The sequence below is a fragment of the Aotus nancymaae genome, unplaced genomic scaffold (genome assembly GCF_030222135.1).
Source record: "Aotus nancymaae isolate 86718 unplaced genomic scaffold, 86718_ANA_hifiasm-v0.15.2.pri h1tg000021l, whole genome shotgun sequence".
NCBI lineage: Eukaryota > Metazoa > Chordata > Mammalia > Primates > Aotidae > Aotus > Aotus nancymaae.
The window spans coordinates 29,295,164-29,320,345 of record NW_026988433.1 but is presented as its reverse complement, the minus strand read 5'-3'; the positions used below and the strand labels follow the sequence as shown (position 1 = coordinate 29,320,345).

The 25,182-nt window shown below is 44.3% G+C and overlaps 1 protein-coding gene, 1 non-coding gene and 1 pseudogene across 4 annotated transcripts in view; 1 reads left to right on the top strand and 2 right to left on the bottom strand.

Moving 5' to 3' along the window:
* STAB2 (stabilin 2) overlaps positions 1 to 25,182 on the top strand; it is a 176,320-nt gene that overhangs the window by 112,090 nt on the left and 39,048 nt on the right. For all 3 annotated transcript variants that reach the window (XR_010343837.1, XM_064379911.1, XM_064379910.1), the window contains exons 37-47: positions 1,136 to 1,231; positions 2,291 to 2,486; positions 3,914 to 4,009; positions 7,230 to 7,275; positions 8,119 to 8,192; positions 9,431 to 9,556; positions 11,589 to 11,662; positions 14,134 to 14,205; positions 21,633 to 21,752; positions 22,731 to 22,778; positions 23,861 to 23,944. Coding sequence is in view for 2 of the 3 variants with exons in the window: in XM_064379911.1 (XP_064235981.1) it covers positions 1,136 to 1,231; positions 2,291 to 2,486; positions 3,914 to 4,009; positions 7,230 to 7,275; positions 8,119 to 8,192; positions 9,431 to 9,556; positions 11,589 to 11,662; positions 14,134 to 14,205; positions 21,633 to 21,752; positions 22,731 to 22,778; positions 23,861 to 23,944 (1,032 nt within the window). In the remaining variant the exon portion in view is untranslated. The remainder of the gene's footprint in view (positions 1 to 1,135; positions 1,232 to 2,290; positions 2,487 to 3,913; positions 4,010 to 7,229; positions 7,276 to 8,118; positions 8,193 to 9,430; positions 9,557 to 11,588; positions 11,663 to 14,133; positions 14,206 to 21,632; positions 21,753 to 22,730; positions 22,779 to 23,860; positions 23,945 to 25,182) is intronic.
* LOC135276276 (small nucleolar RNA U13) lies at positions 17,627 to 17,729 on the bottom strand. Its single transcript, XR_010343852.1, has one exon. It is a non-coding gene; the product is annotated as a small nucleolar RNA U13 (small nucleolar RNA).
* On the bottom strand, positions 19,429 to 19,547 carry LOC135276281 (small nucleolar RNA U13; annotated as a pseudogene).

Genomic DNA, 25,182 nt, shown 5'->3' with positions numbered 1-25,182 from the left:
ATGAATCAAAAGACAGCACAGAATGTCATTTTTGTTTGTTTGTTTGTTTGAGATGGAGTCTCGCTCCGTCGCCAGGCTGGAGTGCAGTGGCGCGATCTCAGCTCACTGCAACCTGTGCTCCCGGGTTCAAGCAATTCTCCTGCCTCAGCCTCCCGAGTAGCTGGGACTACAGGCGCATGCCACTATGCCCAGCTAATTTTTGTATTTTTCAGTAGAGACGGGGTTTCATCATGTTGGCCAGGATGGGCTCGATCTCTTGACCTCGTGATCCACCTGCCTAGGCCTCCCAAAGTGCTGGGATTACAGGTGTGAGCCACCGCGCCCGGCCCAGAATGTCATTTTTTATGTTCCACATCTTTCATATCCCAGTAGCCAGTTGCGAACAGCAGTAAGAAACCTGATCGGAGAAGACAGATTCCACATCCAAAATCATATCCAGCCTGGATATAGTCCACCTGTCTGATTTCCTTTTATAGTTGAAGTTGCAACTAACTTTCTCAAAGAAACAGATGGCAGATATGGGGGAGGCAAATGATCCATGTTCTTGTAGCTATTTATTGTAAAAGCTACTTCTGATTACATTACAAAGAATAAATATTCATGCATCTACAACAGCATGATAATCGTTTTTAATAAATGTATGATAATAAATTTTAAATATATTTATGATAAATTTTAATCTCTAACAACCATACAGATGTTCTCATTTGAGGTTTAGTTTAATCTTGTATAAGATGATCTTTGTACACAGCCTTGATCCTTTCTTGAACCAAGGCAGAATATAGATCAATAAATCAACAGAAACCAAAGTTCAGTTTAATCAATGTACAGTGCTGGAAGGACGTTTTGTCTGGTTTACTCTACAATTCTTGCAAACTTGAGTTTATATTCTAAAGTTCTTTCCATGGAGTACTACTTTAAAGTATAGTTACTGGATTTTGCCACCTGGCATTCCGGCAGCCAACATTGCGTTTTTGTGTTTTCCTGCTTATGAAGCATTGCCAGCAAGTCACCACCTTCCCTTCCCACAACATTCTAGTCAGAGAGACGGCAATGCATCACCACCTATTTGCTTTCAGAGATTGGAAAGCTTCTTCCTAACTTAGGAGTTGATGTAATCATTAATATTTCACAGGATAATGAGATAAAAAGATGCATCTATACCATCTATTTCATGGGAAAACGAGCCCTGTTTATTGGGTGCCAGCCAATATGTGTGAGAACCGTCATTGTGAGTACAATAATTGAATCATCCTAACTACTGCGGCACCCCTGAGAAAATCCATCCTATGGTATACTTTTCACAATGCCTGTGCATGTCTGCTTTCTGCCATCTCCTCTTCCTTGTTACCTGCATTATCATTGTTATCCAGTGTAGTAGTGGTAGCAGTAAAACTCAGAACAGCGCTGTAATCTAGAAAATGGGTAAAAGCTGCCATATTCAATTGCATGATGAAAAAACCTGAGAGTCTGAGAGGCTAATGGGACCACCGTGTTGTCACAAGAGGGTAGCTCTGTGAGCGTGCCTGTAAGCAAAAGAGACAAAGTGGCCACTCACAAAATAAACATAAGGTGTACCTGGTCATTTAGAAAACAGGACCCCAAGGCTAAGTACCTCTAGGGGTTCCTGTGGAATTTGCAGGAAAAGTCATTATAACTTCCTGTCCTGCTCCTTTCCCAGAGGACTAGACATCACCTCTGCTTATCTGGGCAGAGGCGGGGTGATCCGGCCCTTAGGCTGCAGAGCATAGAGGCGGGGGAGATTTTGTGTTTTAATGCACTCAAGAATAAAGGCAAGGCAAACCCAAACAGATATCCTACAGGGCTTCCCGGAACAGCAACAGATTGGTTTGTAAAATGCCAAAAGCCTCACCTGCAGAGGCCTCCTCATCTTCAGTAGTAGACGAAATAACATCAGTGTGAAGGGGCGGGGCCCAGTTCTGGGATGGAGAAGCCCCTTGATCCTCCCACCCTCCAGCATCACAGGTATTATTCTTTAGTTTCTTCTGCTGCCCCACCTCCTTTCTCATTTTTTTTATCCTCTTTTCTGACATGCCATTTTCCTTTCCCTCTTTCCTACCTCCTAAGTGGAGCCCTCGGTCCTGTTCCTAGCACCCCTAGAAATTGCCAAGCCTCACCCAATCCCCAGAAGGTCCTGCCCCCATCCCTCTCACCCACTCCATGTAAGATCAAGGTGCACATGAAGTTCCCCACAGCAGGATTTCTACACCGAGACTGGACAACAGCGGAGAACGGAAGTGCACTGTCAAGCGTTGCCCTTCTGTTTCAGACGAGAGAATGCTGTGCTGGCTTCTTTGGCCCCCAGTGCCAGGCCTGTCCAGGGAACACCCAGAACGTCTGCTCTGGTAATGGCATCTGTTTGGATGGCGTGAACGGCACAGGTGTGTGTGAGTGTGAGGACGGCTTCAAAGGCACGGCCTGCGAGACCTGCTCTGAGGACAAGTACGGCATCCACTGTGACCAAGGTGAGCACCCTCCTCTCCACACAGGCTCCTGGGCTGCTGAAACCAACCAGGAATGTGTGGGGGAAGAGTGATCCCACACTTGCTCCCTAACTGGCCTGTCTCCCCAGGTGGGCTGGAATCCCACCTGCTACTATCACTGTGAATTGTAAGAACATCTGTGTTGTCATTTGCATTTGCAGTGTTCCCAAACATTTTCAGTCACTAACCTGGACCTACCAACTCACTTCCAATTTGTTCGTTGACATTCCCAGCCCAAATGCATTTTTATATTTGCCCGTGCACACTAATCGTCACGGCTAAACTTCCCATTGCGGACGTTGCTTGATAGTTTGAAAAACAGATTTGCACATGTTATTCATTGAATCCACACAGGAACCTTAGGTACTTGGGTATTACTATGCCCATTTTACAGATGAGGGTATTAAGAGGTTGAATGACACCGGGGGAGTTGCAGAACTGAGGATTGAGCGTACACTTTTCTTGACTCCAAAGCCTTGCTTTTAGATTCATGCTCTTCTTTACCTGAGAATCACTCTCTTGTTTCACCAGCAGCAAGATACACGCTTTAAGTCGTTTTTGCAAAAACAGTGATCTGTTTGAGCCAAGTCATCTGTATTCTCACATCCGGATTTCCTTGTGTCCAGGAACACACAGCTGTGAGAGGATTGACTTGGGAGAATAGGTTTCCTAACAAAGCATTATTCTACCTGGTACTGAAAACCATACATTTAACTTGGCTATCACTGTTTTCTCTTCAGCCAGTCTAAGCCAGACACAATGTATAACTGAATCATTATAATTGAGCCATGTAATATTTACTAGGAAATAAAATGTTGATTTTTTTCCCTGTGTTATTTGAAAGAATTATCTGCTTGCATTTGTGCGTGAGTTCCTAAACTGGGATCTGTGGATGACCCTCATGGGGTCCAGCAAACTGCTAAAGCTGAATATATTTTTGGGGGAAAGATATCTGTAGCTTTCATCCAGTTCTCAGAGAGGCTCATCTGTGTAACTGAAGAAAGCAGTGCCACACCAGACTTAAACCCAATGTCAAATGGGCTTCTTTCTGAAGTCCTCTCTTAGAGGGCAAACATGGTTCCATAAAAAGGGGCCCCACACCTGGATCCTCAGGTAACCTTGACTGAGGACACTCTCACACTGCTTGGGTCACAGATCTTCAATGCTGCATTGTCCCAAAACTGCAGTCTGAGCCACTTCGTTGAAGCTAGAGCTACTTCACCTGCTAACTTGCTAGATTCTGCCTCCTGCACTCCTGTCCTTTTTGTGACCCAAGACTCCCATTAAATAATATGATTCCTTAGAAGTAGGTTGAAGAATTAAGTGCAATAAAGCAAAGCTAGTAAATGACAAATGAGTCATTGAACATGGGTTAGAATCTGATGATTTTCAGGTGTTTTTCCACTTAGCATGTTCTTGTGTCCATGGGAGATGCAACCAAGGACTCTTGGGAGATGGCTCCTGTGACTGTGATGTGGGCTGGCGTGGAGTGCACTGTGATGAAGGTAAGAGTGAGCCCTTCAGTATTTATAATCTGTTCTAAGCTTTGCTTCCCAGCAGCTACATTTTTCTTTCTAAAACAGAAATGGCACCTTTATTACTTCTTCTGGCAATAAACATAATTCTTTCTTGCAGCAAAAAGTTTATAAAATAAAGAAAAACAGAAGAAAATAAAATTACTCATACTCCCAAGGCAGGAAAGAGCTATTACTGATATTTTATATTAAGCTCCCAACCTTTCCCTAGGTATATAAACATATATGTAGGGAATCACACTCTACATACTGTCTAGTAACCTACTTTTCCACTTCACAATATATATAGATATCGTTCCATGTGAATAAAATAGGAAAATCTCATTAATTTTTAATCGCCACAAAATGTTCCAGAATGACCATGCTATCCTTTTTTGACCCAGTTTTTTGCTCTCTCAAACACTGCTACAATAACCATATTCATTTAGTCAAATTCCTAGAGATGAGATTTGTGAGTCAGGGGTTGGTACTCTGGGAAAAGATCTTGCTACTTATGGCCAGGTTGTCCGCCAGAGGAAACAGCAATTTATTCTCCTGCCAACTGTCTGAAAGGCCCATTTCCTCCAACCCCACCACATCGCGTTGATTGCATTGAATGTGCCTCAGGTGAGGGTGATCAAAGGGAAGAGAATTTCAGGCAGAAAGAAGCACCTGGAATACCACAAAGACATGGGGAAAGCTCAACACATTTAGGGAATCAAAGAATTGCAGAATTAGAGGACTGTAAAAGGGGGCATTGAAGAGAAAAGGCTGGAGCAGTGGGCAGGAGCCAGGCGGTGAAAGGCTAAGGAGGTTGGACTTCCCACTAAAGCCAACAGAAGCCATTAAAGAGTTTTCAACAAGGGAGCAGTAGGATCACATTTTGCACTTAAGAAGCATCATTCTGACTTTGGATTGAAGAGAATACCCCTGGAAGCAGGTATCAGAGACTCCCCCTCTTCTGGGATGGGAGCTGGGGAGGAGATCACAAGTGCCTGCCAGCCTAGAGGGGGCTCCATGGATGTGGCCTTGACGGAGGGAGCATCTTTGCCCAAAGCTTCAGGCAATGCAAAAATCAAGGAAATGCAGCTGCCTTTTAATGGTGAGCAACAAGGTGTTGGGAAGGAAGGTTAGTTGAAAAGCTGAACTGGGAAGTCTGAAAGGTCTCAAGCCAAAGAAATATCCTAGAGTAGGTGTCAAGTGTTGGTGTACAGAGTCAGTCTTCCTAGAGCCAGGGAGAGGGAAGCAGAAAGCAATGGGGTCACATAAACAGTAGGACATTTTAGGTGAATCCCCAGAATGAATACAATAGGCTCTCTTCTCTTCCTGCTTTCTCTACTCTGAAGAAAGATCCCACTACCCATGTACCTGGTCACCCAATCTAGGGACCTCCCTACTCAGCCTCCATGCCTCCCTGTCCCTCACTAACATATCTAACTTACTCATGTCTCCACATCTCTCGATCCATCTCTTCCTCCTCCTCCCCGCTCACCAGCAGCCTCAGAGTCTGTTTCCTGTCCTATCTTCCTCCACTCCACACTCCACGTTACTGCCAGATAGAACTTTCCAAAACATAGATCAGATTGTGTTTCTCACCCCAACCCCTCCCCAAGACTTGACAACTTGCTGTGGTTCTTCATTGCCTGCAGAAGAAATTCCTAACTCCTTAGCAGGATGGAGCACAAAGGCTATTCACCAATGAACACTCACCCAGTTTTCCAGACTTATCTCCCATCCCTGTCTCCAGTGCACACTCTACACAGGAAGTTTCCAGTCTAGAAAAGGAAACAAATGTTTAGTAAAAGACGGGAAAAATTGTGGCATAGAGTACAAAGCAAAGAGCCTGTAGACTTTAACAAGAAAGACAACTCCTTTGTGTGCAAACTCACTGCTCCCAAGCCCACAGCAGACATCAATAATCAATCATGACACTCCCGGCCAGGCACAGTGGCTGACGCCTGTAATCCCAGCACTTTGGGAGGCTGAGGCAGGCAGATCATGAGGTCAGGAGATCGAGACCATCCTGGCCAACACAGTGAAATCCTATCTCTACTAAAAATACAAAAATTAGCTGGGTGTGGTGGCGCACATCTGTAATTCCAGCTACTCGGGAAACTGAGTTAGAAGAATCGCTTGAACTCAGGAGGCAGAGGTTGCAGTGAGCCAAGATTACACTGCTCCACTCTAACCTGGGTGACAAGAGTGAGACTGTCTCAAAAAAAATATGGCACTCTCCCTCTCTGAGACCAGCCAGGGGCACCCAACCCTTCTTAAAGTAGCACACCATAAAGCTGCTATCAATTAATTGAAGTTGGCTCAAAAGTTTGGACCAGGTTCCAGAGAAGACATAAAACATGATTGAAATTCCAATAGGTAGAGAATAGAAACGGATTGTTTAGGCTCAAGGAATTAGACACAGGCACAAAATTGCCTCCATTCCAGCCCATTTGAGTCTGAAAATGTTCCCTCTGACACAAAACAGGCCACTTTTGCAGGCCTCTGTTTCAGGACCTCCTGTATGACTCAGCCAGGACTGGTAAGATTTCTATCCTAAAAGCTCTTAGCATGAGCATCCTGCCTAAGAGTATTCTTTTCCTCATCTCTAGTGACTTCCTTCTGGATCTTATCGTGTCAGGAAATATGTTAGGTAGGCATCCAAGAGCAACAACCTGTACTGTGTCCCGGAAACTTACATGTTAATTCACAAATTATATTTTGTACCTGCTGTGTACAAAGCCCTGATTTTCTACACATGCAAAAACATCTTTTATTTATAATTATAGTTTTGCTTGTTTATAGCTCTCCATGATAAAATGATGAAAAATAGGAAGGAATAAAATTAGGAATAAACTAGAAAGAATAGCATAGAAAACACAAAAATGAAAATCAAAACCCAGGAGAGGGATACACATCAACACCCAGACCATAAGAGTGCATGCTCACATTCCAGGGAGAATTCCATGTTTTATTCACCCTTGCATCCTCACTGCCTAGCGCAGGGCCTGGCAAACAGAAGACACCATCAATGTATTTGACCTTCAGATTTGGCTTTGAGCTTCATGACACTATAGAAAAGGATTGATATGGTTTCATAGTTTTATATGCCTATCACTTCCAAAGAAGTAGCTTTTCTGAGCACAAAGTACTAAAAGAAAATCCTCAGGTGACATTTAGTAAGAGGGCTGAGACAGCAACTGGTTCTCTTTTTCAGTGATCAAAAAAGATGACTGCAATGGGACGTGCCACACCAGCGCCAAGTAGGTAGCCCCAGCCGCCTTTGGGGACAATGCAAAGGGGATTTTTTTCCCCTAATAAGGTCTACCCTCATCTATCCTCAGAGGATTTGTTTCCTGACACCATTTCTGAGGGTTTAGGATACATTTAAGCATGAAACTAAAAATATCTCTGAAGAGACCGCCATCAACTAGCCAGATCCAGGCTTTCCAGCAAGCTGCCATCTGACTTAACTGGCACATTGACAAAAAGGCTCACTGTTACCCCAGTCCAAGCCACCAGAATTCTTTCATGGAGGCTGAGGAAACCCAATGGGCCTCGGTCTCCATAAACCTTGTTCCTGACTCACAGAAAGTCATAACTTGGCTTCATAATCAACTTCCAGAGAGGCTTAATGAATTCAGTACCTAGTAGTGGAGTTAGACAGAAATTCAGAGTCAGCCTCTGTCATTTGCACTACTGCATGACCTGAGTCCATTGAATCCTCCAAAGCCTCAGATTCGTCATTTGTAACTGGGAATAATAATAATGCCCACTTGCTAGAGGCTGTTGGATAGTGAGTAGATGACACAAAATAATACATGAAGCATGGCTTCTAGCACATCAGTGGCTCTCTTAAGCTACCCTTCTTATTCCTGAACTGATGCCTATATCTATATGTGCTGTAGTTTGCCGGATAAATAGGTACAGTTTTAGCTGCCTGTGGGGTCATGCCAGAATTGGACTCCTCTCCCAAGCCTTAGGCAGGACCTCTTGAGTGTCTAATGGGAGCAGGGGCCAGGATACTGCGGGTGAGGGGCATTGTGAGTCACGTGGTGGGAGGTGGTGTATTTTCTGCAAACCCCATTTGCCCTTCCTCGTTGCAGCTGCATTCTCACAGATGGTACACCTTCATGCAAGTGTGCAGCAGGATTCCAAGGGAACGGGACCATCTGCACAGGCAAGTGAAGGAGGGAATTTGCTGGGGGCCAGCAAGGCTTGCATGGGCTATTGAGAGATTCCTGTTCCTGCAGTCTGAATGGGCCTCGGCAGCTGGTGCCAACCACTGATGGTGAATCGCATGTAATGGGGCAGTGGCTTGTGCCTGGGGACAGGAAACCAACTGTTCACAGCCTTGACCACAATTGGGATCACCTGGACAGCTTTGAAAACCACCGATTTGTGTTGAAAACCCACATAAAGAAAGATCAATGTTTCAGACGATGGATATGCTAATGGCACTGATTTATACATTATATGCATCACAGCATTACTATATACCCCAGAAATATGTCCAGTTATTATGTGTCCATTAAAAAATATTAACTCGCTAATTTGATTGGCCTAGGGTATGGCTGAGGCATTGAGGCTCTGGAGTAGACTAGAAAAGAATTTGAGCTCTGGTTCTTCTTCTGACTACCCAAGTGGCCTTGGATAGGTCGTTTAACTGCAGTGAGATGTTGGCTCATTTGTAAAGTAAACTTAAAACTACCTCCCTTGCAGAGTGGTTTTGAGGTTAAGAGAGCTGTCTGTATCCAATGGCAGAATAATGCAGCCGTTGAAAACTCAGTTTATCTTGGACTCCTCAGGTTTGAACCTAAGAACTTATTGCTTATGTTACGTTGGGAAAGTTTCTTGACTGCTCTTTGCATTATTATTTTTATCTGCAAGTTGGGGATAATAAGAAGACCTCCCTCACTGAGTTGTTGGACAGTAACCTTAATACCTGCGAAGTGCTTAGAACAGACCCAGCACATAGCACACAATAAATGTAAGCTAATATTCTTATGGCACCTGGTGCTAGAAAGAAATGGAAAATGTTAAGGTCGTTTTTCTCTCGAGCACTGTGTCCTGGCAGTCTTTGGTCCAGATTGTGGCAGTGCTGGACAATGATCATGCGTCTGCTTTCTAGACCATCTTACTCTGGGGATTCTCGCAGAGGGCCAAGGAGCCTCACCTTGCTCCCCAGGTGTGTCCTGCAGTAGGATGTGTAGAGAATGCTAGTTAAAAACAAAACAGCTAGAAAGGGCAAATAACGAATGTTTTTCTTGCTCTCTGTTTTTGGGAAGTGGCCATATTTCATACAGTGCCTGCCCAAGTTGTTTTGCAGTATCTTCCTTTTCTCAATGACTTAAGGAAAAATACATCAATGGCGTTTTCCCTTCTCCCATCCCTTCTGCTCTGTGTCATCTTCTGTAGCAATCAACCCCTGTGAGATCAGCAATGGAGGTTGCTCTGCCAAGGCTGACTGTAAGAGAACCACCCCAGGAAGGCGGGTGTGCGTGTGCAAAGCAGGCTACACGGGCGACGGCATTGTGTGCCTGGGTAGGTGTGCTTCCATCTTCCATTGGCGAAATGCTGTAAGACTCAGATCCCTATTCACTGATTCCAACATGTGTGTCCTGATTGTCAGGACACAAAACCGAGGTCATTATTCTGCTTGCCAGGGCAGGAAAGTATAAGGGCATGGAAAAGTGAGCACATGGTATGAAGGCATGTAATGTCTAAAAATTGCTTTGGAAGGATAAAAGGAGATGCATTTTCCAGTTAAACATCATGGCGATGATGGAATGTTTAAACTTTTATTGGTTCTTTTTTACACAAGTAGCACATGCTCACCATAGAAAAAGAAAGCACATATGCCAGGGAAAATATTCTGAAGACAGTGCTCTTATCATTGTTATATTACCCCATTTTTCTATGCCTACGTGCATTTTTTAACAAAAATTGTATCTCAGAAAATATAGCATTTACTATCCTTAGCAATATATTAAAGTGACTCTCCCTGAAAACAAGTATACCTCTAACATTATTTAAATGTCCACACACTGTTCTACTATAAAGATATACCGTAGTAAATTGTCTGAATGTAACTGTTTAGTTGGAAAAAACTTGCCATAAAAGAGTTACAAGAACCCACTTGTCCTTTACCCACATTCGCTCATTAACATTTAGCCCTGTTTATCATATGCCCTCTTTGTACATATACATTTTTGTAAGCCATTTGAGAGTAATTTGTGTATATAATATTCCCTTTGTCCCTAAATACTGGAGTGTATGTTTCCTAAGAATGAGGATTACCTCTTATATAACCACAGCACAGTGATCAACTTCAGTAAATTTATTATCGATGTAATACTTTTATCTAATTAGCATTCATATTCTAATTTTGTTCATTGTTCTAATAATGTTCTTTTTGACATTTTTTCCTCCTGTGCATATCAAGTCTAGGGCTGGATATTGCATTCCACTGCCACGTCTCTGAGTTCCCTCTAACCTGGGAGAGTTCCTCAACCTTGCTGTGTCTCTTACGACATTAACACTTGGGAATAATATCCTCTACCACCCCAACTTTTTTTCTTTAGTAGCACATCCTTTATTTAGGATTTGTCTGATGTTTTTTGTTATTAGATTCAGGTTATACATTCAAGGCCCAAATGTCACAGAGTAATATTGCATCTGTCTCAGGAAGGCATGAGCTTGCCTTCTGTCCTTCGTGTGTGATGTTAATTTTGACCACTCAGCCAAGGTGCTGTCTCCACTGTGTAGTCATTTCTTTCTCCTTTGCTACTAATAAGGAGTCAGGGGGAGACACTTTAACACCAAGCAGATATGTTGTTCCCCATCAAAATATACTCCTAAGTTTAGCATTTTTTCTTTTTTCTTTTTGAGGTGGAGTCTCACTCTGTCCCCAGGCTGGAGTGCAATAGTGCAATCTCGGCTCACTGCACCCTCCACCTTCCTGGTTCAAGCACTTCTCCTGCCTCAGCCTCCTGAGTAGCTGGGACTACAGGCGTGTGCCACCACGCACAGCTAGTTTTTGTATGTTTAGTAAAGACAGGGTTTCACCACGTTGGCCAGAATGGTCTCGATCTCTTGACCTCGTGATCCACCCGCTTTGGCCTCCCAAAGTGCTGGGATTACAGGCGTGAGCCACTGCACCCAGCCAAGTTTAGCATGTTTTGATGATTCTCCCTAACCAATCTATATTATGATGGTTGCAAATGATTGTTTTTTAATTCCTCATTTTCTTCATTCATAGCACTGTTAGATTAGACTCCAAGATTCTGTGGTTACAAGTACTTTGCTACCAATGCTCAGATTTATTCCACAGACCAATTTAAGCCAATAGACAATGCTTCTGCTGGAATTGGCCTATCCCAGAACAGTCAATCTTGAGAAACCGTATCCAGTACCCTCCCAGTTCAGTTATTTCTGTCTCACAATTTCCAGAACACTGAATCACGCTTTGACACCCGCTCCCCTCAGTTAGCCATCTTAGCTCATCCCTCAAGCTGGCTTCACTTTGGAAACCGGACTTGATTTCCAGGCCAGATGTTGACTTTTTGTTTTAAAGAAATCAACCCGTGTTTGGAGAACAATGGTGGCTGTGACAAGAACGCGGAGTGCACACAGACAGGACCCAACCAGGTGAGTGCCACCTCTCCCAGGCCCTTAGGTTTCCTAGAAGGAAACTCCTAGGTCCTTAGACACAGGCCCGAGAGAAAGAGGCTGAGAATGGACCTCTGAGGACCTGCAGCTGCAAATAAATAGTTTAGGGGAATTCTGAAAGAATCAAGAGGCCCTTCTTTGGGAATGAGGTGAAATGGGGAAAACGAAGGGTACTAGGATAAGGGGCTTCCCTAGAGTGGGGAGAAGTAGGTGTCTGCAAATACCATGTGATTCCAGAAGCATCTAGACAGTCCCCCACAATATTCCCCTTTCTTTTTTTTTTTTTTTTTGAGATGGAGTCTCGCTCTGTCACCCAGGCTAGAGCATAATGGTGCAGTCTTGGCTCACTGCAATCTCCGCATGCCGGGTTCAAGTGATTCTCCTGCCTCAGCCTCCCAAGTAGCTGGGATTACAGGCACCTGCCTCCACACTCAGCTACTGTTTTTATTTTTAGTAGAGACAGGGTTTCACCATGTTGGTCAGGCTGATCTCGATCTCCTGACTTAGTAATCCACCTGCCTCAGCCTCTCAAAGTGCCAGGATTACAGGCATGAGCCACCACGCCCAGGCATACTTCCCTTTCTTTCAGCATTCTGATGCCCAGAATCTCACACTTTATCTTTGGCTGAAGGGTCTGAAGCACACGTGCCACAGTGGAAGATAATACTGTGGTCACTCTACAAGTCGCATGGCCCTGAGCACAGTGAGCTTGCAGCACCTGTCTGGAGAGCAGGCCAGGGGAGCTGGGGAAAATGTGAGAGAACCGCATCCAAGAATGGGGGTCACAAGGTGGAAAGACACCGGCAGGGAGACCCAAGTTGTGCCTTCCTCAGTCTCTGCCACATGGTGAACAAGCAAAATGGCCAGGCAGGAAATCACAAAGATACAAAATTATATGACAAAGTCAAGTCACCAGTGAATGTTCTATCGATCTCACTGAGCCATCTGGAGATCTCCATGCCAGGTCTCTCAATGGGCGGGTCAAGCAAGCACCTGAAGTGCCCAAAAATAGGGGGGAAAAGAACTATGTGAGCACACAGGTGCATTCATGTGGACACAGTCATAGAGGAAATTGGAACAGTCAGTGCTGAGCTTTCTTAGATATCTTTTGAGGTTCAGTCGTTTTTTGTTTGTTTGTTTGTTCTGAGGCAGAGTCTCACTCAGTTGTCCAGGCTGGAGTGCAGTAGTGCGATCTTGGCTCACAGCAACTTCCACCTGGGTTCAGGCGATTCTTCTTCCTCAGCCTCCCGAGTAGCTGGGACTACAGGCACACACCACCACACCCAGCTAATTTTTTTTTTTTTTTATTTTTAGTAGAGATGGGGTTTCACCATATTGGTCAGGCTGGTCTCCAACTCCTGACCTTGTGATCCACCCACCTCGGCCTCCCAAAGTGCTGGGATTACAGGCAAGAGCCACCACTCCCAGCTGGTAGTTTTTATTTCAAACTACATATGAGGTAGGAGACAATCTGTAAACTTTTTGGTGCTTGGGACCTCTAAGAGTGCTCGTCCAGATCTAGGAGGCAGTAAAGGAGGATTAATTGAACTCTGAGAACAAGACCTTAGCTGAGGAGGGATTTGCTGGTGACGTCTTGGGAGAGTTTTGAGCTGATACTGGGGCCCCTTGTGAAGAAAGAGTGAGATGAACAGGGAGGACCTGTTCATGTAGCCCTGCCTGGCACCACTGATGAGTTAAAGTTCTAAGAAGCAGATATCATCCCAGGGCCCTTGCTGCTACACAGGAGCCTCTTGTGTTAATTAGAAAAGCTGCCCCTTGGGAGGGCCCAGGTGTCCCTTCCTTTGGGGACATCAGTGAATACAGCATGGGCTGGGCTTCAGCCTAGTGGCTGGGTGATCCTGCACAAACGTGGGACATGGGGCCCTGTCCCCAGCTTCTTCAGATGGTGTCCCCTCCCTCAATTTGAAGCTTCCACCCAACTTCCTGGTCCAACAAATGGGTTTGATTGATTGTTTCCACGTGCACACCTCAGTGGGGTGCAAAGGCCTCCCCACCATCTCTGGATGGTCCTTGGATGAGGCTCCTAGCACTAGTGCCTTTCAGCTCAGCATGTGCAGATGAGCAAGATATGAGTATAAATGAGGGTGGGGTATAGTTTGGCTTCCCTTCAACTGACCTTCAATCAAAGAGAAAAGGGGTGAGTACCTGAAGGCAAGGGGTCAAATAGGGTGAGAACATTAAAAAGAAAAAGATATCTTGGCAACAAAGATAGGTTGTGCACCAGATCCCAGTGCTCAAGTGAAGTATGCCAAGCGCTCCAATATCAAATATAAGGTGACAATTATCATAAAATAGATATTACCAACATCAGATATAGAATCTCCTAATGTTACCACGACCGTGATGGAATTCTGGCCTGAGAGCCGGCACATGCAGTCAGTACGGAACCCATCTGTGAAATGACCCCATGTCCTTCTGCTCCCGGACAGGCTGCCTGTAACTGTTTGCCAGCCTACACTGGAGACGGAAAGGTCTGCACACTCATCAATGTCTGCTTAACTGTGAGTATGGCTCTAGGGCGGATGCCCTTCAAGCCCCAGAGCCTGGGGAGCCTCCCACTGCACTTCTAGGGGATGCAAAGTTAAGGAAATATTCCTTTGGAGGCCTCAGAGCTGTGTGTTGGCCAATAGGCTCATTTCTCTGGCATGCTCCATTGTAGGAGAAAGCACCGTCTGCTACCCCCAGCCTGCCCCTTTGGCTGCAGCATATGGAGCTAAGTCTATCCACTTGCTTATCCCCCATTCATATTGCCAACTCTTATAAAAAGATCCCTCTCCCCCTTTCCACCAAGCGTGTCTCACCTCTGAGGTGATGCTTAAAGCTCACCTCCTCCAGGAAGTCACCTTAGGTAAACCTCACAGCAACTTTCCACTCCTTATTCTCCTAGACTTACACGTAGGAATTCGCGGTGAATACACTACAAGTCAGCAATATAGTGTAGCATTCCAAAAGCTAGTTCTATTATCACAGAGGCCTAGAGCTCAGGCTAAGGAAGATGATTCTACTCCCACCCCACAACTACCCTCCATGGCCCCTACCACCCCCATTCTACATGTTAACTCTACCTTAGAACAGAGGATCGGGTTCTAGATGCCCTGCATTGAGCAGGAGTTCATATGGGGGTAGAGGTACTGTGTCTCCCATGTCCAGGCACGCATCATTAATTCTCCCAGTTCTCTTTCTCTCTAAAGAGGAGTTGGGATGGAGGGGTGGAGGCTGCCATCAACATTTCAAGAATTGCCACGTAACAGAAGGGTTGTTCTTGTTCTGTGTAAGTCCAAGCAGTAGGACTAGGACTAGCTAATAGACGTTAGAAGAAAACAGATTTCTTTCAACTTAACTCAGTTCTTTCATTAGAACTGTCCAGAGATAGAGTTTTGAGAAATAATGAGCTTATTATAACTCAAGGTATTTAACCACAGGAATAAAGCAACAGATGGGTTATCAACCCAGACAGCCATTTAGATTCCTCCCAGCCCTGTTCCATATGACTCTGAGGTTTTCAGCTGGTTTGCTTTTTGGGCTCTCAGTTTCTTTGGATGGTTGTAAATGTCCCTGGGGTTCCTTTTACCACTAACAGTCTGGGCTTTACCTTTCTTCCTCCAGTCTGTAGGATATTGTTGATACACTTCCTGTCTCCGTTTGCATGTTGATCCTGGCAGGGACAGGATCTTCTGATTCTCTTATAACTCTTGACTGCAGACTGGCTGGACCCATGTTATGCAAACCCAGCGGGAATTTACTCAGTCATTAATCACTGAGTCTCTAACTGGGCTAATCACCTACTGCTGCTCAGAGCCTAACTGTCCCAGGCCTGGTACCTCCAAAGGGATGAGATAAGCCTGCTGACCCAGGCTGTCGCATCCGGCATACTTCGTGTGGTCAGCTAGGCCTCTGAAATGCTGACTCAACGTCACATTCATATCCACTGCTTACCAGGGGTCAGCCACTGTGCTTAGGGGTGCCCGGTTGTCCTTTAGTTTAATTTCTCTAGCAGCAATATGTGGTAAGAATGGTTATTAACCCCATTTTACAGACGAAGAGACTCCAGCTGTGCCTCTTTCCTAGGACTGCTATAACAAACTGCCACAAACTGGGTGGGTGGAAACAAGATAAATATATTTTCTCACAGTTTTAGAGGACCAAACCCAGAATGAAGGTGCCTGCAAGGATGTGCTCCTTTGAAGTCTCCATGGGAGAATCCTTCCTTGCCTCTTCCAGCTTCTGGTGACTCCAGGCACTCCTGGCCAGTGGCCGCAACTAATCTCTGCCTCAGTCTTCACGTGGCCTTCACTTCCGTATCTGTGTCTTCTCTTACAAGAACACTTGTGTTAAGGCCCACCTGGTTAATCTAGGGTGATCTTGTCTTGAGATCCTTAATTACATCTGTAGACAGTTTTTCTAAATAAGTTGCATCCACAGTTGCATCCAGTCCTTAGGACAATTCAACACACCAGACTGGGAGGAGAGACGGCCCTCACCCAAGGTCATAGAGCTAGTATGTGGCATGGCTGGAACTTGAGCCTATCTCTGTCTAACTCGAGACCTGCATCCTTGACCACTTCTTGGGGTGCTCGTTCTTCCTATAAGGCCCAGTCCCAACACCTTGCTTTCCTGTTTATATTACTGCCCACCTGAGAGCCTCCAGCTGTTGATGTGAGAACAGTGCAGACACCCTGTAATTAAAGCCCTTCTTCTCCAATTGAGGCTCCCATTATCTCCTTGTGTTGATCTGGCAAGCTCCCCAAGAGAATAGTGTCCTCTACATGAAACAGTTATGTAAGGATAATAAAGAAGCAGCTACGGAAATGATGGGGTCTGAGCTGTGAAGCTGTTACCACTAGAACTATGGCCAGCTTCATTTTCACAGCAGCTTTTCCATGGGCCATTCACGCTTTGTAAAAAATGGCCACCTTGTCTTGGACGAATGACTCCTGATACAGCTGACCTGGGAGATTCTGAAGGTCCTTTGCTAATCTCTCAGCAGCATATTCCCTTAGGAATTAACTCTATTGGGTTGGGCATGTTGGCTCACACCTATAATCCCAGCACTTTGGGAAGCCGAGGAAGGCGGATCACAAAATCAGGAGTTCGAGACCAGCCTGGCCAACATAGTGAAACCCCATCTCTACTAAAAATACAAAAATTAGCCAGGCATGGTGGTGCATGTCTGTGGTCCCAGCCACTCAGGAGGCTGAGGCAGGAGAATTGGTTGACCCTGGGAGGCAGAGGTTGTGGTGAGCCAAGATCACACCACTGCACTCCAGTCTGGACAACAGAGCAAGACACTGTCTTAAAAAAAAAAAAAAAGGGAATTAACTCTATTGCAAGATTATAAAATTATAGGCCATCAGGGGCCAGGCAGGGAATATCAATAGGAAGACCCAAATCGTATTGCTGCTCTAATGGGAAAACACGCACTCCAGCTGACTGGTGCTCTAGACGGTGTCAGCCCAGTGTTGGCAGTACTTCTGATATTTTAAAAGATATGAAAATTTGATGAATTTGTATGTAAATTTTACCAATTTTTAAATGATGGTAATTAATTACAAAAAGCTCTTTTAAATACTGGGTTAAACAAACAAAATAGTCCTGGTGCTAAATCTGGACCAAGAACAATTATTTCTGCTCAAGTCCCACCAACAAGGACTGAAACATTGCCTTTCCTGAGTTAGTCCCAGTCCAAAATGTTTTCGTCCATTCGTGCTGCTTTAACAGCACAGAGTATACCTGAGACTGGGTAGCTTATAAGCAACAGAAATTTATTTCTCACATTCTGGAGGCTGGGCAGTCCAAGATCAAGGCACTGGCCAGTTCTGTGTCTGCTACGGGTTTGCTTCCTGGTTCATAGATAGTACCTTCTTGCTCACTGGTAGAAGGGACAACTGAGTTCCCTTGGGTTTCTCTTTTCTTCTCCTTTCACATCAGAAGGGTAATGTGCCAATGTTGTAACAAGTTTTGAGGGAGGCATATCTCATAGAATAGTGTGAAAACCCAATATCATGCTAATGAACTGCAAAAGGCTCTCTCTTTTATAAGGGCACTAATCTCATTTATAAAGACTTTGCCCTCATGACCTAATGACCTTATAAAGGCCCCACCTCCTAATACCACCACAATGAGAGTTAGGTGAGGGACACAAACATTTAGACTAGAGCAGGAGGCAAGCATGTTGATGGAACAGAGGCTGGGTGAGATGCAAGGGGTCGTAGTGATCAGACAAGGCCTCTCTGCAGAGGTGATTCATTCCTGAATGTTGAGAAGGGGGAAGCCACATGAAGATCTTGGGGAAAATATATAAGCAAAAGGAAGAGCAAACCAGGGGTCCTGGGATGAGGAAGAGCTTGGCAAGTTCTGGGGACTGAAGAGATGGCCAGTGTGACTGCAGTACAGGGAATAAAAGGCAGGCGGTGAGAGGGGCCAGATCACCTTACACCATATAGGCTATGCTGTGGAGCTTATATTTTATTCCAGTTATGACCAGAAAGCCACTGGATGATCATGTAGGTCAATGTCAGTGTCTGGCTTGCCTCTCAAATCTCATACTAGCTGCTGTGATGACTGTGCATGATAAGGGTTCAAAAGCAGACACAAGAAGAACAGGTAAAAGACTAACACAGCAGGCCAGGAAAGACCAGGGTGGTTTGACTAGAGCTGTAGTAGTGAGTATAATAAGAAGTCACTGGGGCCGGGTGGGCATGGTGGCTCATGCCTATAATACCAGCACTTTGGGACACCGAGGCAGGAAGCTTGCTTGAGCTCAGGAGTTTGAAACCAACTTGGAGAGAGAGATGGGAAGAGAAATCACTGGACAGGGAATGTATTTTGGAGTTTGAATTGTTTGGTAGCCATTCAGATGGAGATTGCCAGTGATATGGAAGCCTGAAGGTAAGGAGAGGTCATGACAGAGGTACAAACATAGGGGTCATTGGCACAGAGATAGTGTTTAAACACAGGGAACTGGCTGAAGCACAAGATGAGAGGGGCAAAAACAGAGGGCAGGCAGCAGGGATATTAAGCCATTAAGCAGAGGAAGAAGTACCTACAAAGAAGGCTCAGTATAAAAGCCCACGATGTGGAAGGAAAACCACTTATCAAGAATAGCGTCAACAGAGGCCAAGAGAAGAAAATGTTTCAAGAGGAGTGATCGTACAGGCAAAGCATGTTGAGATGTCACCTATGTGGAGAGAAGAGAAATGACTACTGCCTTCTCAAGATCTCAGTTCTTGAAGACCTGGATTGGGAAGATGCTTGTGCAGAGATGGGACCAAGAGCCTAGAAAGAAGTGGAGCAGAAAATTGGAAGTAAGGGAAATAGAAACATAGACAACATTTGCACAGATCTTCCTGTGCAAATAAACGGGGTACGTCATGGAGAAAGATGTGGACTAAAGGAAGCATTGTTTATAAGATTTTATTCTGGAAAATTTTAAACCTATTTGAAACTAGAGCAACTGATACATGAACCCATCTGTACCTGACACTCAAGTACAAGAGTTAATTCATGGCCAGCCTTTGTCCATGTATACCTAGTGGGTTCTCTTAAAGTAAGAAAGAGAGAGAGTTTGGCTCTTTTCAAGATGAGTAATATGAAGGCATGTTTTTGTGCTGGTGAGTATGTTCTGATAGAGGAGAGGAAACCACTCCTGAAGGAGTGGAGGTAGATTGTTACAGGAGGAAAACACAGGAGGTGGTGGGAGGGGTCTCTCTTTTCTCCTCCTTTCACATCAGAAGGGTAATGTGCCAGTGTTGTAACAAGTTTTGAGGGAGGCACATCTCATAGAATACAGTGAAAACAAGAGCCCAGATGAAGGCATCAGCCTCAGATAGAAGCAGACGTAGAGTCAGTCTATTAGTCAGTCAATGATGAACTAGTGAGTCCATTAATGAGTCAGTCCAGTCCATTAGTTAGTTAGTTAGTTGTTAGGACACTTGTTAAACAAGGAAAGCAGAATCCGTGAATTCAGCCAAGCAAGTGGGCGAAGCTCAGGATGAGGAGATGAGGTGGTTCCTGTTACCTATGTCTCTTTCTCCATGAGGTACAAGTGGAGCTCATCAACTGAGAGGAGAGGACAGTTATTGAGAGTTGAGAGAGGTGAGGAGTGGAATGTCATCTGTATTAGTCCATTTTCACGCTGCTGATAAAGACATACTCCAGACTGGGCAACTTACGAAAGAGTTTATTGGACTTATAGTACCATGTGGCTGGGAAGGTCTCACAATCATGGTGGAAGGTGAAAGGCATTTCTCACATAGTGGCAGACAAGAGAAGAGAGCTTGTGCAGGGAAACTCCCATTTTTAAAATCATCAGATCTCCTGACACTCATTCACTATCACAAGAACAGCACAGGAAAGACCCGCCCCCATAATTCAATAACTTCCTACCAGGTTCCTCCCATGACACATGGGAGTTATAATTCAAGATGAGATTTGGGTGGGAACACTGTAACATCATCTCTAGAGAGATATAGCCAAACTGTATCATCATCTCTAGAGAGAGGAAAATTAAATATACTGGAAAAGTGCAGGCATCTGTGTGTATACCTTTGAAGGGAGTCCAGACAGCATGTATCCGTGACTTTCTCAGGCACCTCACCACCAGCCTGGCAGACCCAGAGGAGGAAGAGTGGGGCCCAGGAGGGCTAGGGATTTGCCAAACCATAGTGATGGAGGGAGAGAAGAGCCAGGGAGGCTCACAGTGCTCCACCTTGCCAGCTGGCTGGGGGCAAAGAGGGCTGAGTGGGTGGGCAGGAATGCTGGTGAGAAAGAAGTAAGATTAAAGCAGGGGAGGTACCTGTGGACCAAAGGAGGTTGGAGACTGCAGTATTAGAAGAGATAAGTTGAAATGGTAAAAGTAGGTGGCCAGAGAGAGAAGGATGCTTGAAATGGAGCTCTCAGGAGCAGTCAGTGCACTTTAATGTTGACTGCAAATCCAGGGGGTGTGGACAGGGGTGGTAGAGGCCATTGACAAGGATATTGACACCGCCAAGGATGGCAACATGAGGAATGAAGGGAAAGGCAATGATCCAGGCATCACCATTAGGACCAAAGAGTGAAAATTGGTGAAGGATTAAGGATATTATGTGTTTAAAGGATGAGGGTGTAGAAATGTTTTGGAAGTGACAACATACAGTAAGAAAGACGCTCTCCAGCACCGCCAGCACACTGCCACTTCAATCCCTCACCAGTGTGGAGGTAATGGAGAAAAACAGCTTCACTTGAGGGGCACAGGAAGGCAATGTTTGCAGGAGACAGAGACCTCTGCAGGAAGAGGTGAAGAGAGCTTATGAAGAGGTGAGAATCTCAGAGAGTTGCTAATGGCAATGAGTTTCAGAAAGCATGGGGAAGGGTTTGTGAGGAAGGGGGCCTATGGGGTCAGATGATGCATGTGTAGAGGAACATGGGGCTGAGCGTCCCTGCAATGAGCGTTCCCATGGATGTTAGCTTTGATCCATACTTTGTATTTTAGGTCTCTGCCCATTTTCCACAACTTATTATAAGCTCTTCGAGGGCAGGGACAATGTATTCTATTTTATACCACCTGCATTCTATCTGATAATGGTTACCTTTTCCTATGATCAACATCTAGCTTAAAGCTAGGAAGTATCAAACAGGTGGAGTCTTTCTAGTTAATGCCTGGATGCTGAGAAATTTCCAATTTGGCAACTCTGGGCTTATGTGTACAGGGCTGGAGATCTGCTCCAAGGGACCTGCCATCTTGGGATACAAGACCAGGTGAATAAGATGTCCCTATGAGCATAGGGAATTGAAAGGCAAGCTCAGGAAAAGGATAAACAGTACAAATGAATCAAAGTTAGAGAATGAGACAAAAAATGAATTCCAACACAGAATTGCTTTGTAAATATCGGCAGAGCTGGCAAACTAACTGGTCTTATCCCCATCTCTTGCCCCTTGGCAATTTTACCAGAAAAATGGCGGCTGTAGTAAATTTGCCATCTGTACCCACACTGAGCAAGGAGAAAGGACTTGTACTTGCAAGCCAAACTACATCGGAGATGGATTTACCTGCCGTGGCAGCATTTATCAGGTAACACCAGAGGTGTTTCCATAAAGTAAACTCTACTTCCCCAAAAATGCCAAGAATCCAGCTAGCTAAGGAATATTCAGGAGCTTAGGGAAATGTAAAGCTCTATAAAAAGATGAAAGGCAATTTTATATAAATCAGCAACAAAAAGAAATTTTGTCTACCTCTGGGAATTCATTTGACCTGTGAAAGGGTGTAATGTAGCGATGAGGTGGACTGACAGCTCTGGAGTCAGAAACACCTGGTTTTGAATTCAGTTCTCCGGGTTAGGAATGTGACTTCGAGCATATTATGTCACCTCTCTGTATATCAATTTTCCCATCTGTAAAAGTAAATAATACTGGTACCAACTCCATCAGGTTGTTAAGATTATTAAGTAAGGTAAGATGTGTAAAGGGCAGAGTGCTCAGTAGCTCAACCACATTACCATGGCATGGATTGCTGTGTGTGCATATGTGCATGTGTGTGTGCACACATGTTAATGTGTATGCACATGTGTGCATGTGTGTGTGCCTGTAGTGAGCATAGTGGTTGAGGCAATGTGATACTTGCAGGTTTCTGCCTGTTACAAAGTAAATGTTCAGTTATTTAGTTTAAAGAGGGATGAACACATTCTGGCTGATCAAATATTCTTGTTAATAGAGTAACCAAATCTGCCATAAACCTGTAACTACTTTTTTTATTAAACATTTGAATGTCAGAAAATGCTCTTAAAGTTCAGATACTTCTAGAAATGGCTGTATCTTTCTTTCATAAATCAGATGGTGATTCCAGAAAGATTATAGAATTCACAGTGTGTCCATACAGTCTTTCTGAATATCAATTGTCAGCCTACAGATGAAGCTCCAAAAAGGCCCAGTGTTACAGATTTCCAGTTGAAATGATGGCAGAAATGACCTTAGAGAAATCATCCCATGACAACCCTGTACAGTTCTTATATATATTTCATAGGCATTAAGTGAAACTACCCTTTGTTTGCAGGAGCTTCCAAAGAACCCGAAAACTTCCCAGTATTTCTTCCAGTTGCAGGTAAGAAATACACATGTCTGTCTAGCCATAGAGTTCAGCCTAGGCCAGGCACAGTGACTGAGGCCTGTAATCCCAACACTTTGGGGGGCCACAGTGGGTGGATTGCCTGAATTCAGGAGTTCAAGACCAGTCTGGGCAACATGGCAAAACCCCGTCTCTTTTAAAAATAAAAAAAAAAAATTTTTTTTAATTAGCATGGTGGCACAGGCCTGTAGTCCCAGCTACTTGGAAGCCAAGGCACGAGAATTGCTTGAACCTTGGAGGCAGAGGTTGCAGTGAGCTGAGATCACACCACTGCACTCCAGCCTGGGAGACAGAGAGTTCAGCCTCAAGCCAAATACAGCATAAACTGGTAGCCTGTAGAGTTGGTGAAGACAGAAGAAAGTCTGGGACCCTGGATTTCTAGAATTTTCTACATAAGAATGTAGTATATGAAAAGAATCCCATCACACCGCTGGAGAAAATGGCGTGACTGGGACAGTTGGTTAACACTTAGAGTTAAAATATTCGGTTTGATCTTTCTGCACATCATACATCTGAATCTCATTCAGATATAAGAATAAAATATAAACTAGAAGAATAAAATCATAAAACTATAAGAAATACGATTTGAATAAAATCATTAAAAACTAGAAGAAAATATGCCCATGGTAACCATATGATCTTAGACTTGCAAGAAGACAATTCTAACAGTTAAGTACATCAACTTGTGTTTCATGTTTGTATTATTATCCTAATGATATCAAATACCGATACGTGCAAGAGACATTGGAAAAGAATACCTGAAAATAATGGGAGCTGCTTCTAGGTGGTGGGATTAGGGGGTCAGTTATTATTTTCTTCTTTATGCTGTATTTTTAAAATCTTTAATACAATAAGCATGTGTTAATTTTATAATGAGAAAAACACACACAATTTCAATGATGGAGAATCTGGGTTTCATTTGAATCCAAGACTGAAACACAGGGCTCCTCCTCCAGTTTTTGCTTCACCCAGGTGCCATCAACTCTGGTATTCGTTTGAGCCTGTGCATGTATTGATGTTAAGTGAGTGAGGTGTGAGCCCCACCTTTCTTCCCGCAGGAGCATTCCGTGAAAGATCTGAACAACCCAGGACCCTTCACTGTTTTTGCACCTTCATCAGCAGCTTTTCATGAGGAAGCCCTGGTGAGCACAAGGGGCAGAAGGGGGAGGTCTGCAATTGGAACATAGTCTTTGGGCCTTGCCCTGGAACCAAAACTGGAGATGTTTCTAAGCAGGAGATCTAAGAGCAGGTGGAACTCATCAGCGAGAGAAGGGGCTGCCTCTTGGCACAGGGACCCCTGACAGGATAAACATTCAGGTGGATTTGGGGTAACCACTGGCCAGAGACTTTCTAAAGGACATTCCTGAACAAGATATGAAGTTGGAGAAGATGAACAATTCTTAAGTGATTTAGACCTCCCATAGACAAAAAAAAAAAAAAAAAAGGGAGCGGGGTGTGGAAGGAGAGATGCTGGGTTAAAGAGATTTAAATAGATGATTTTCTTGCAGGATTTATCAGAGTCTTTACTGTTCTAATATTCACGGGGGCTCATCATACTGGATTGCCCATTCATAATAATGATAGGTAACACTTATTGTGAATGTCAAACAGCGTTCTGAGTGCCTGGCTTAGATGATTCATTTGGTCCTCACAACAACCCTGTGAGCTGAATGCTGTTGTGATCCCCATTTTACAGCTGTGAATATTGAGGAAAGTAGATTTTTATATGTACATAACCACTGCACACCCGGCCTCTCTATGCCTATATTTTGGACACCAGCAAAGCAGAGGCACAATAATAATTTTTGAAAGAACTTGACACTTTGTAATTCAAAATAAAAAGCCATTGAAGGAGTTATCATGAAACAGTGAGAATTTTGTGGGCTTTTGATTACACTTTATATTAATTTAATTAATATTGTTTGATTGTTTCTGTTTGTTTTTGAGACAGGATCTTGCTCTGTCACCCAGGCTGGAGCACAGTGGCACAATCTCAGCTCACTGCAGCCTCTACCTCCTGGGTTCAAGAGATTCTCATGCCTCAGCCTCAAGAGTAGTATTTTTAGTAGAGATGGGGTTTTTACCATGTTGGCCAGGCTGGTCTCAAACTCCTGACCTCAAATGGTCCACCCGCCTCTGCCTTCCAAAGTGCTGGGATTACAGATGTGAGCCACTGCACCCAGCCTTGTTTGTATTTTGAATTGCAGGTGGAGATACGTCATGATCTTTTCCAATACTAAATGTTTAAATCTGGCACTGATACCTCTCCAACGGGGGAAATATACTATGCAGTGTTTCCCAGGATGTTTCGCAAGACTTTTTTTTTGAGGATCATCTCACAGAACTTGGGATCTTTGCAACATGCACTGTAAAATCACAG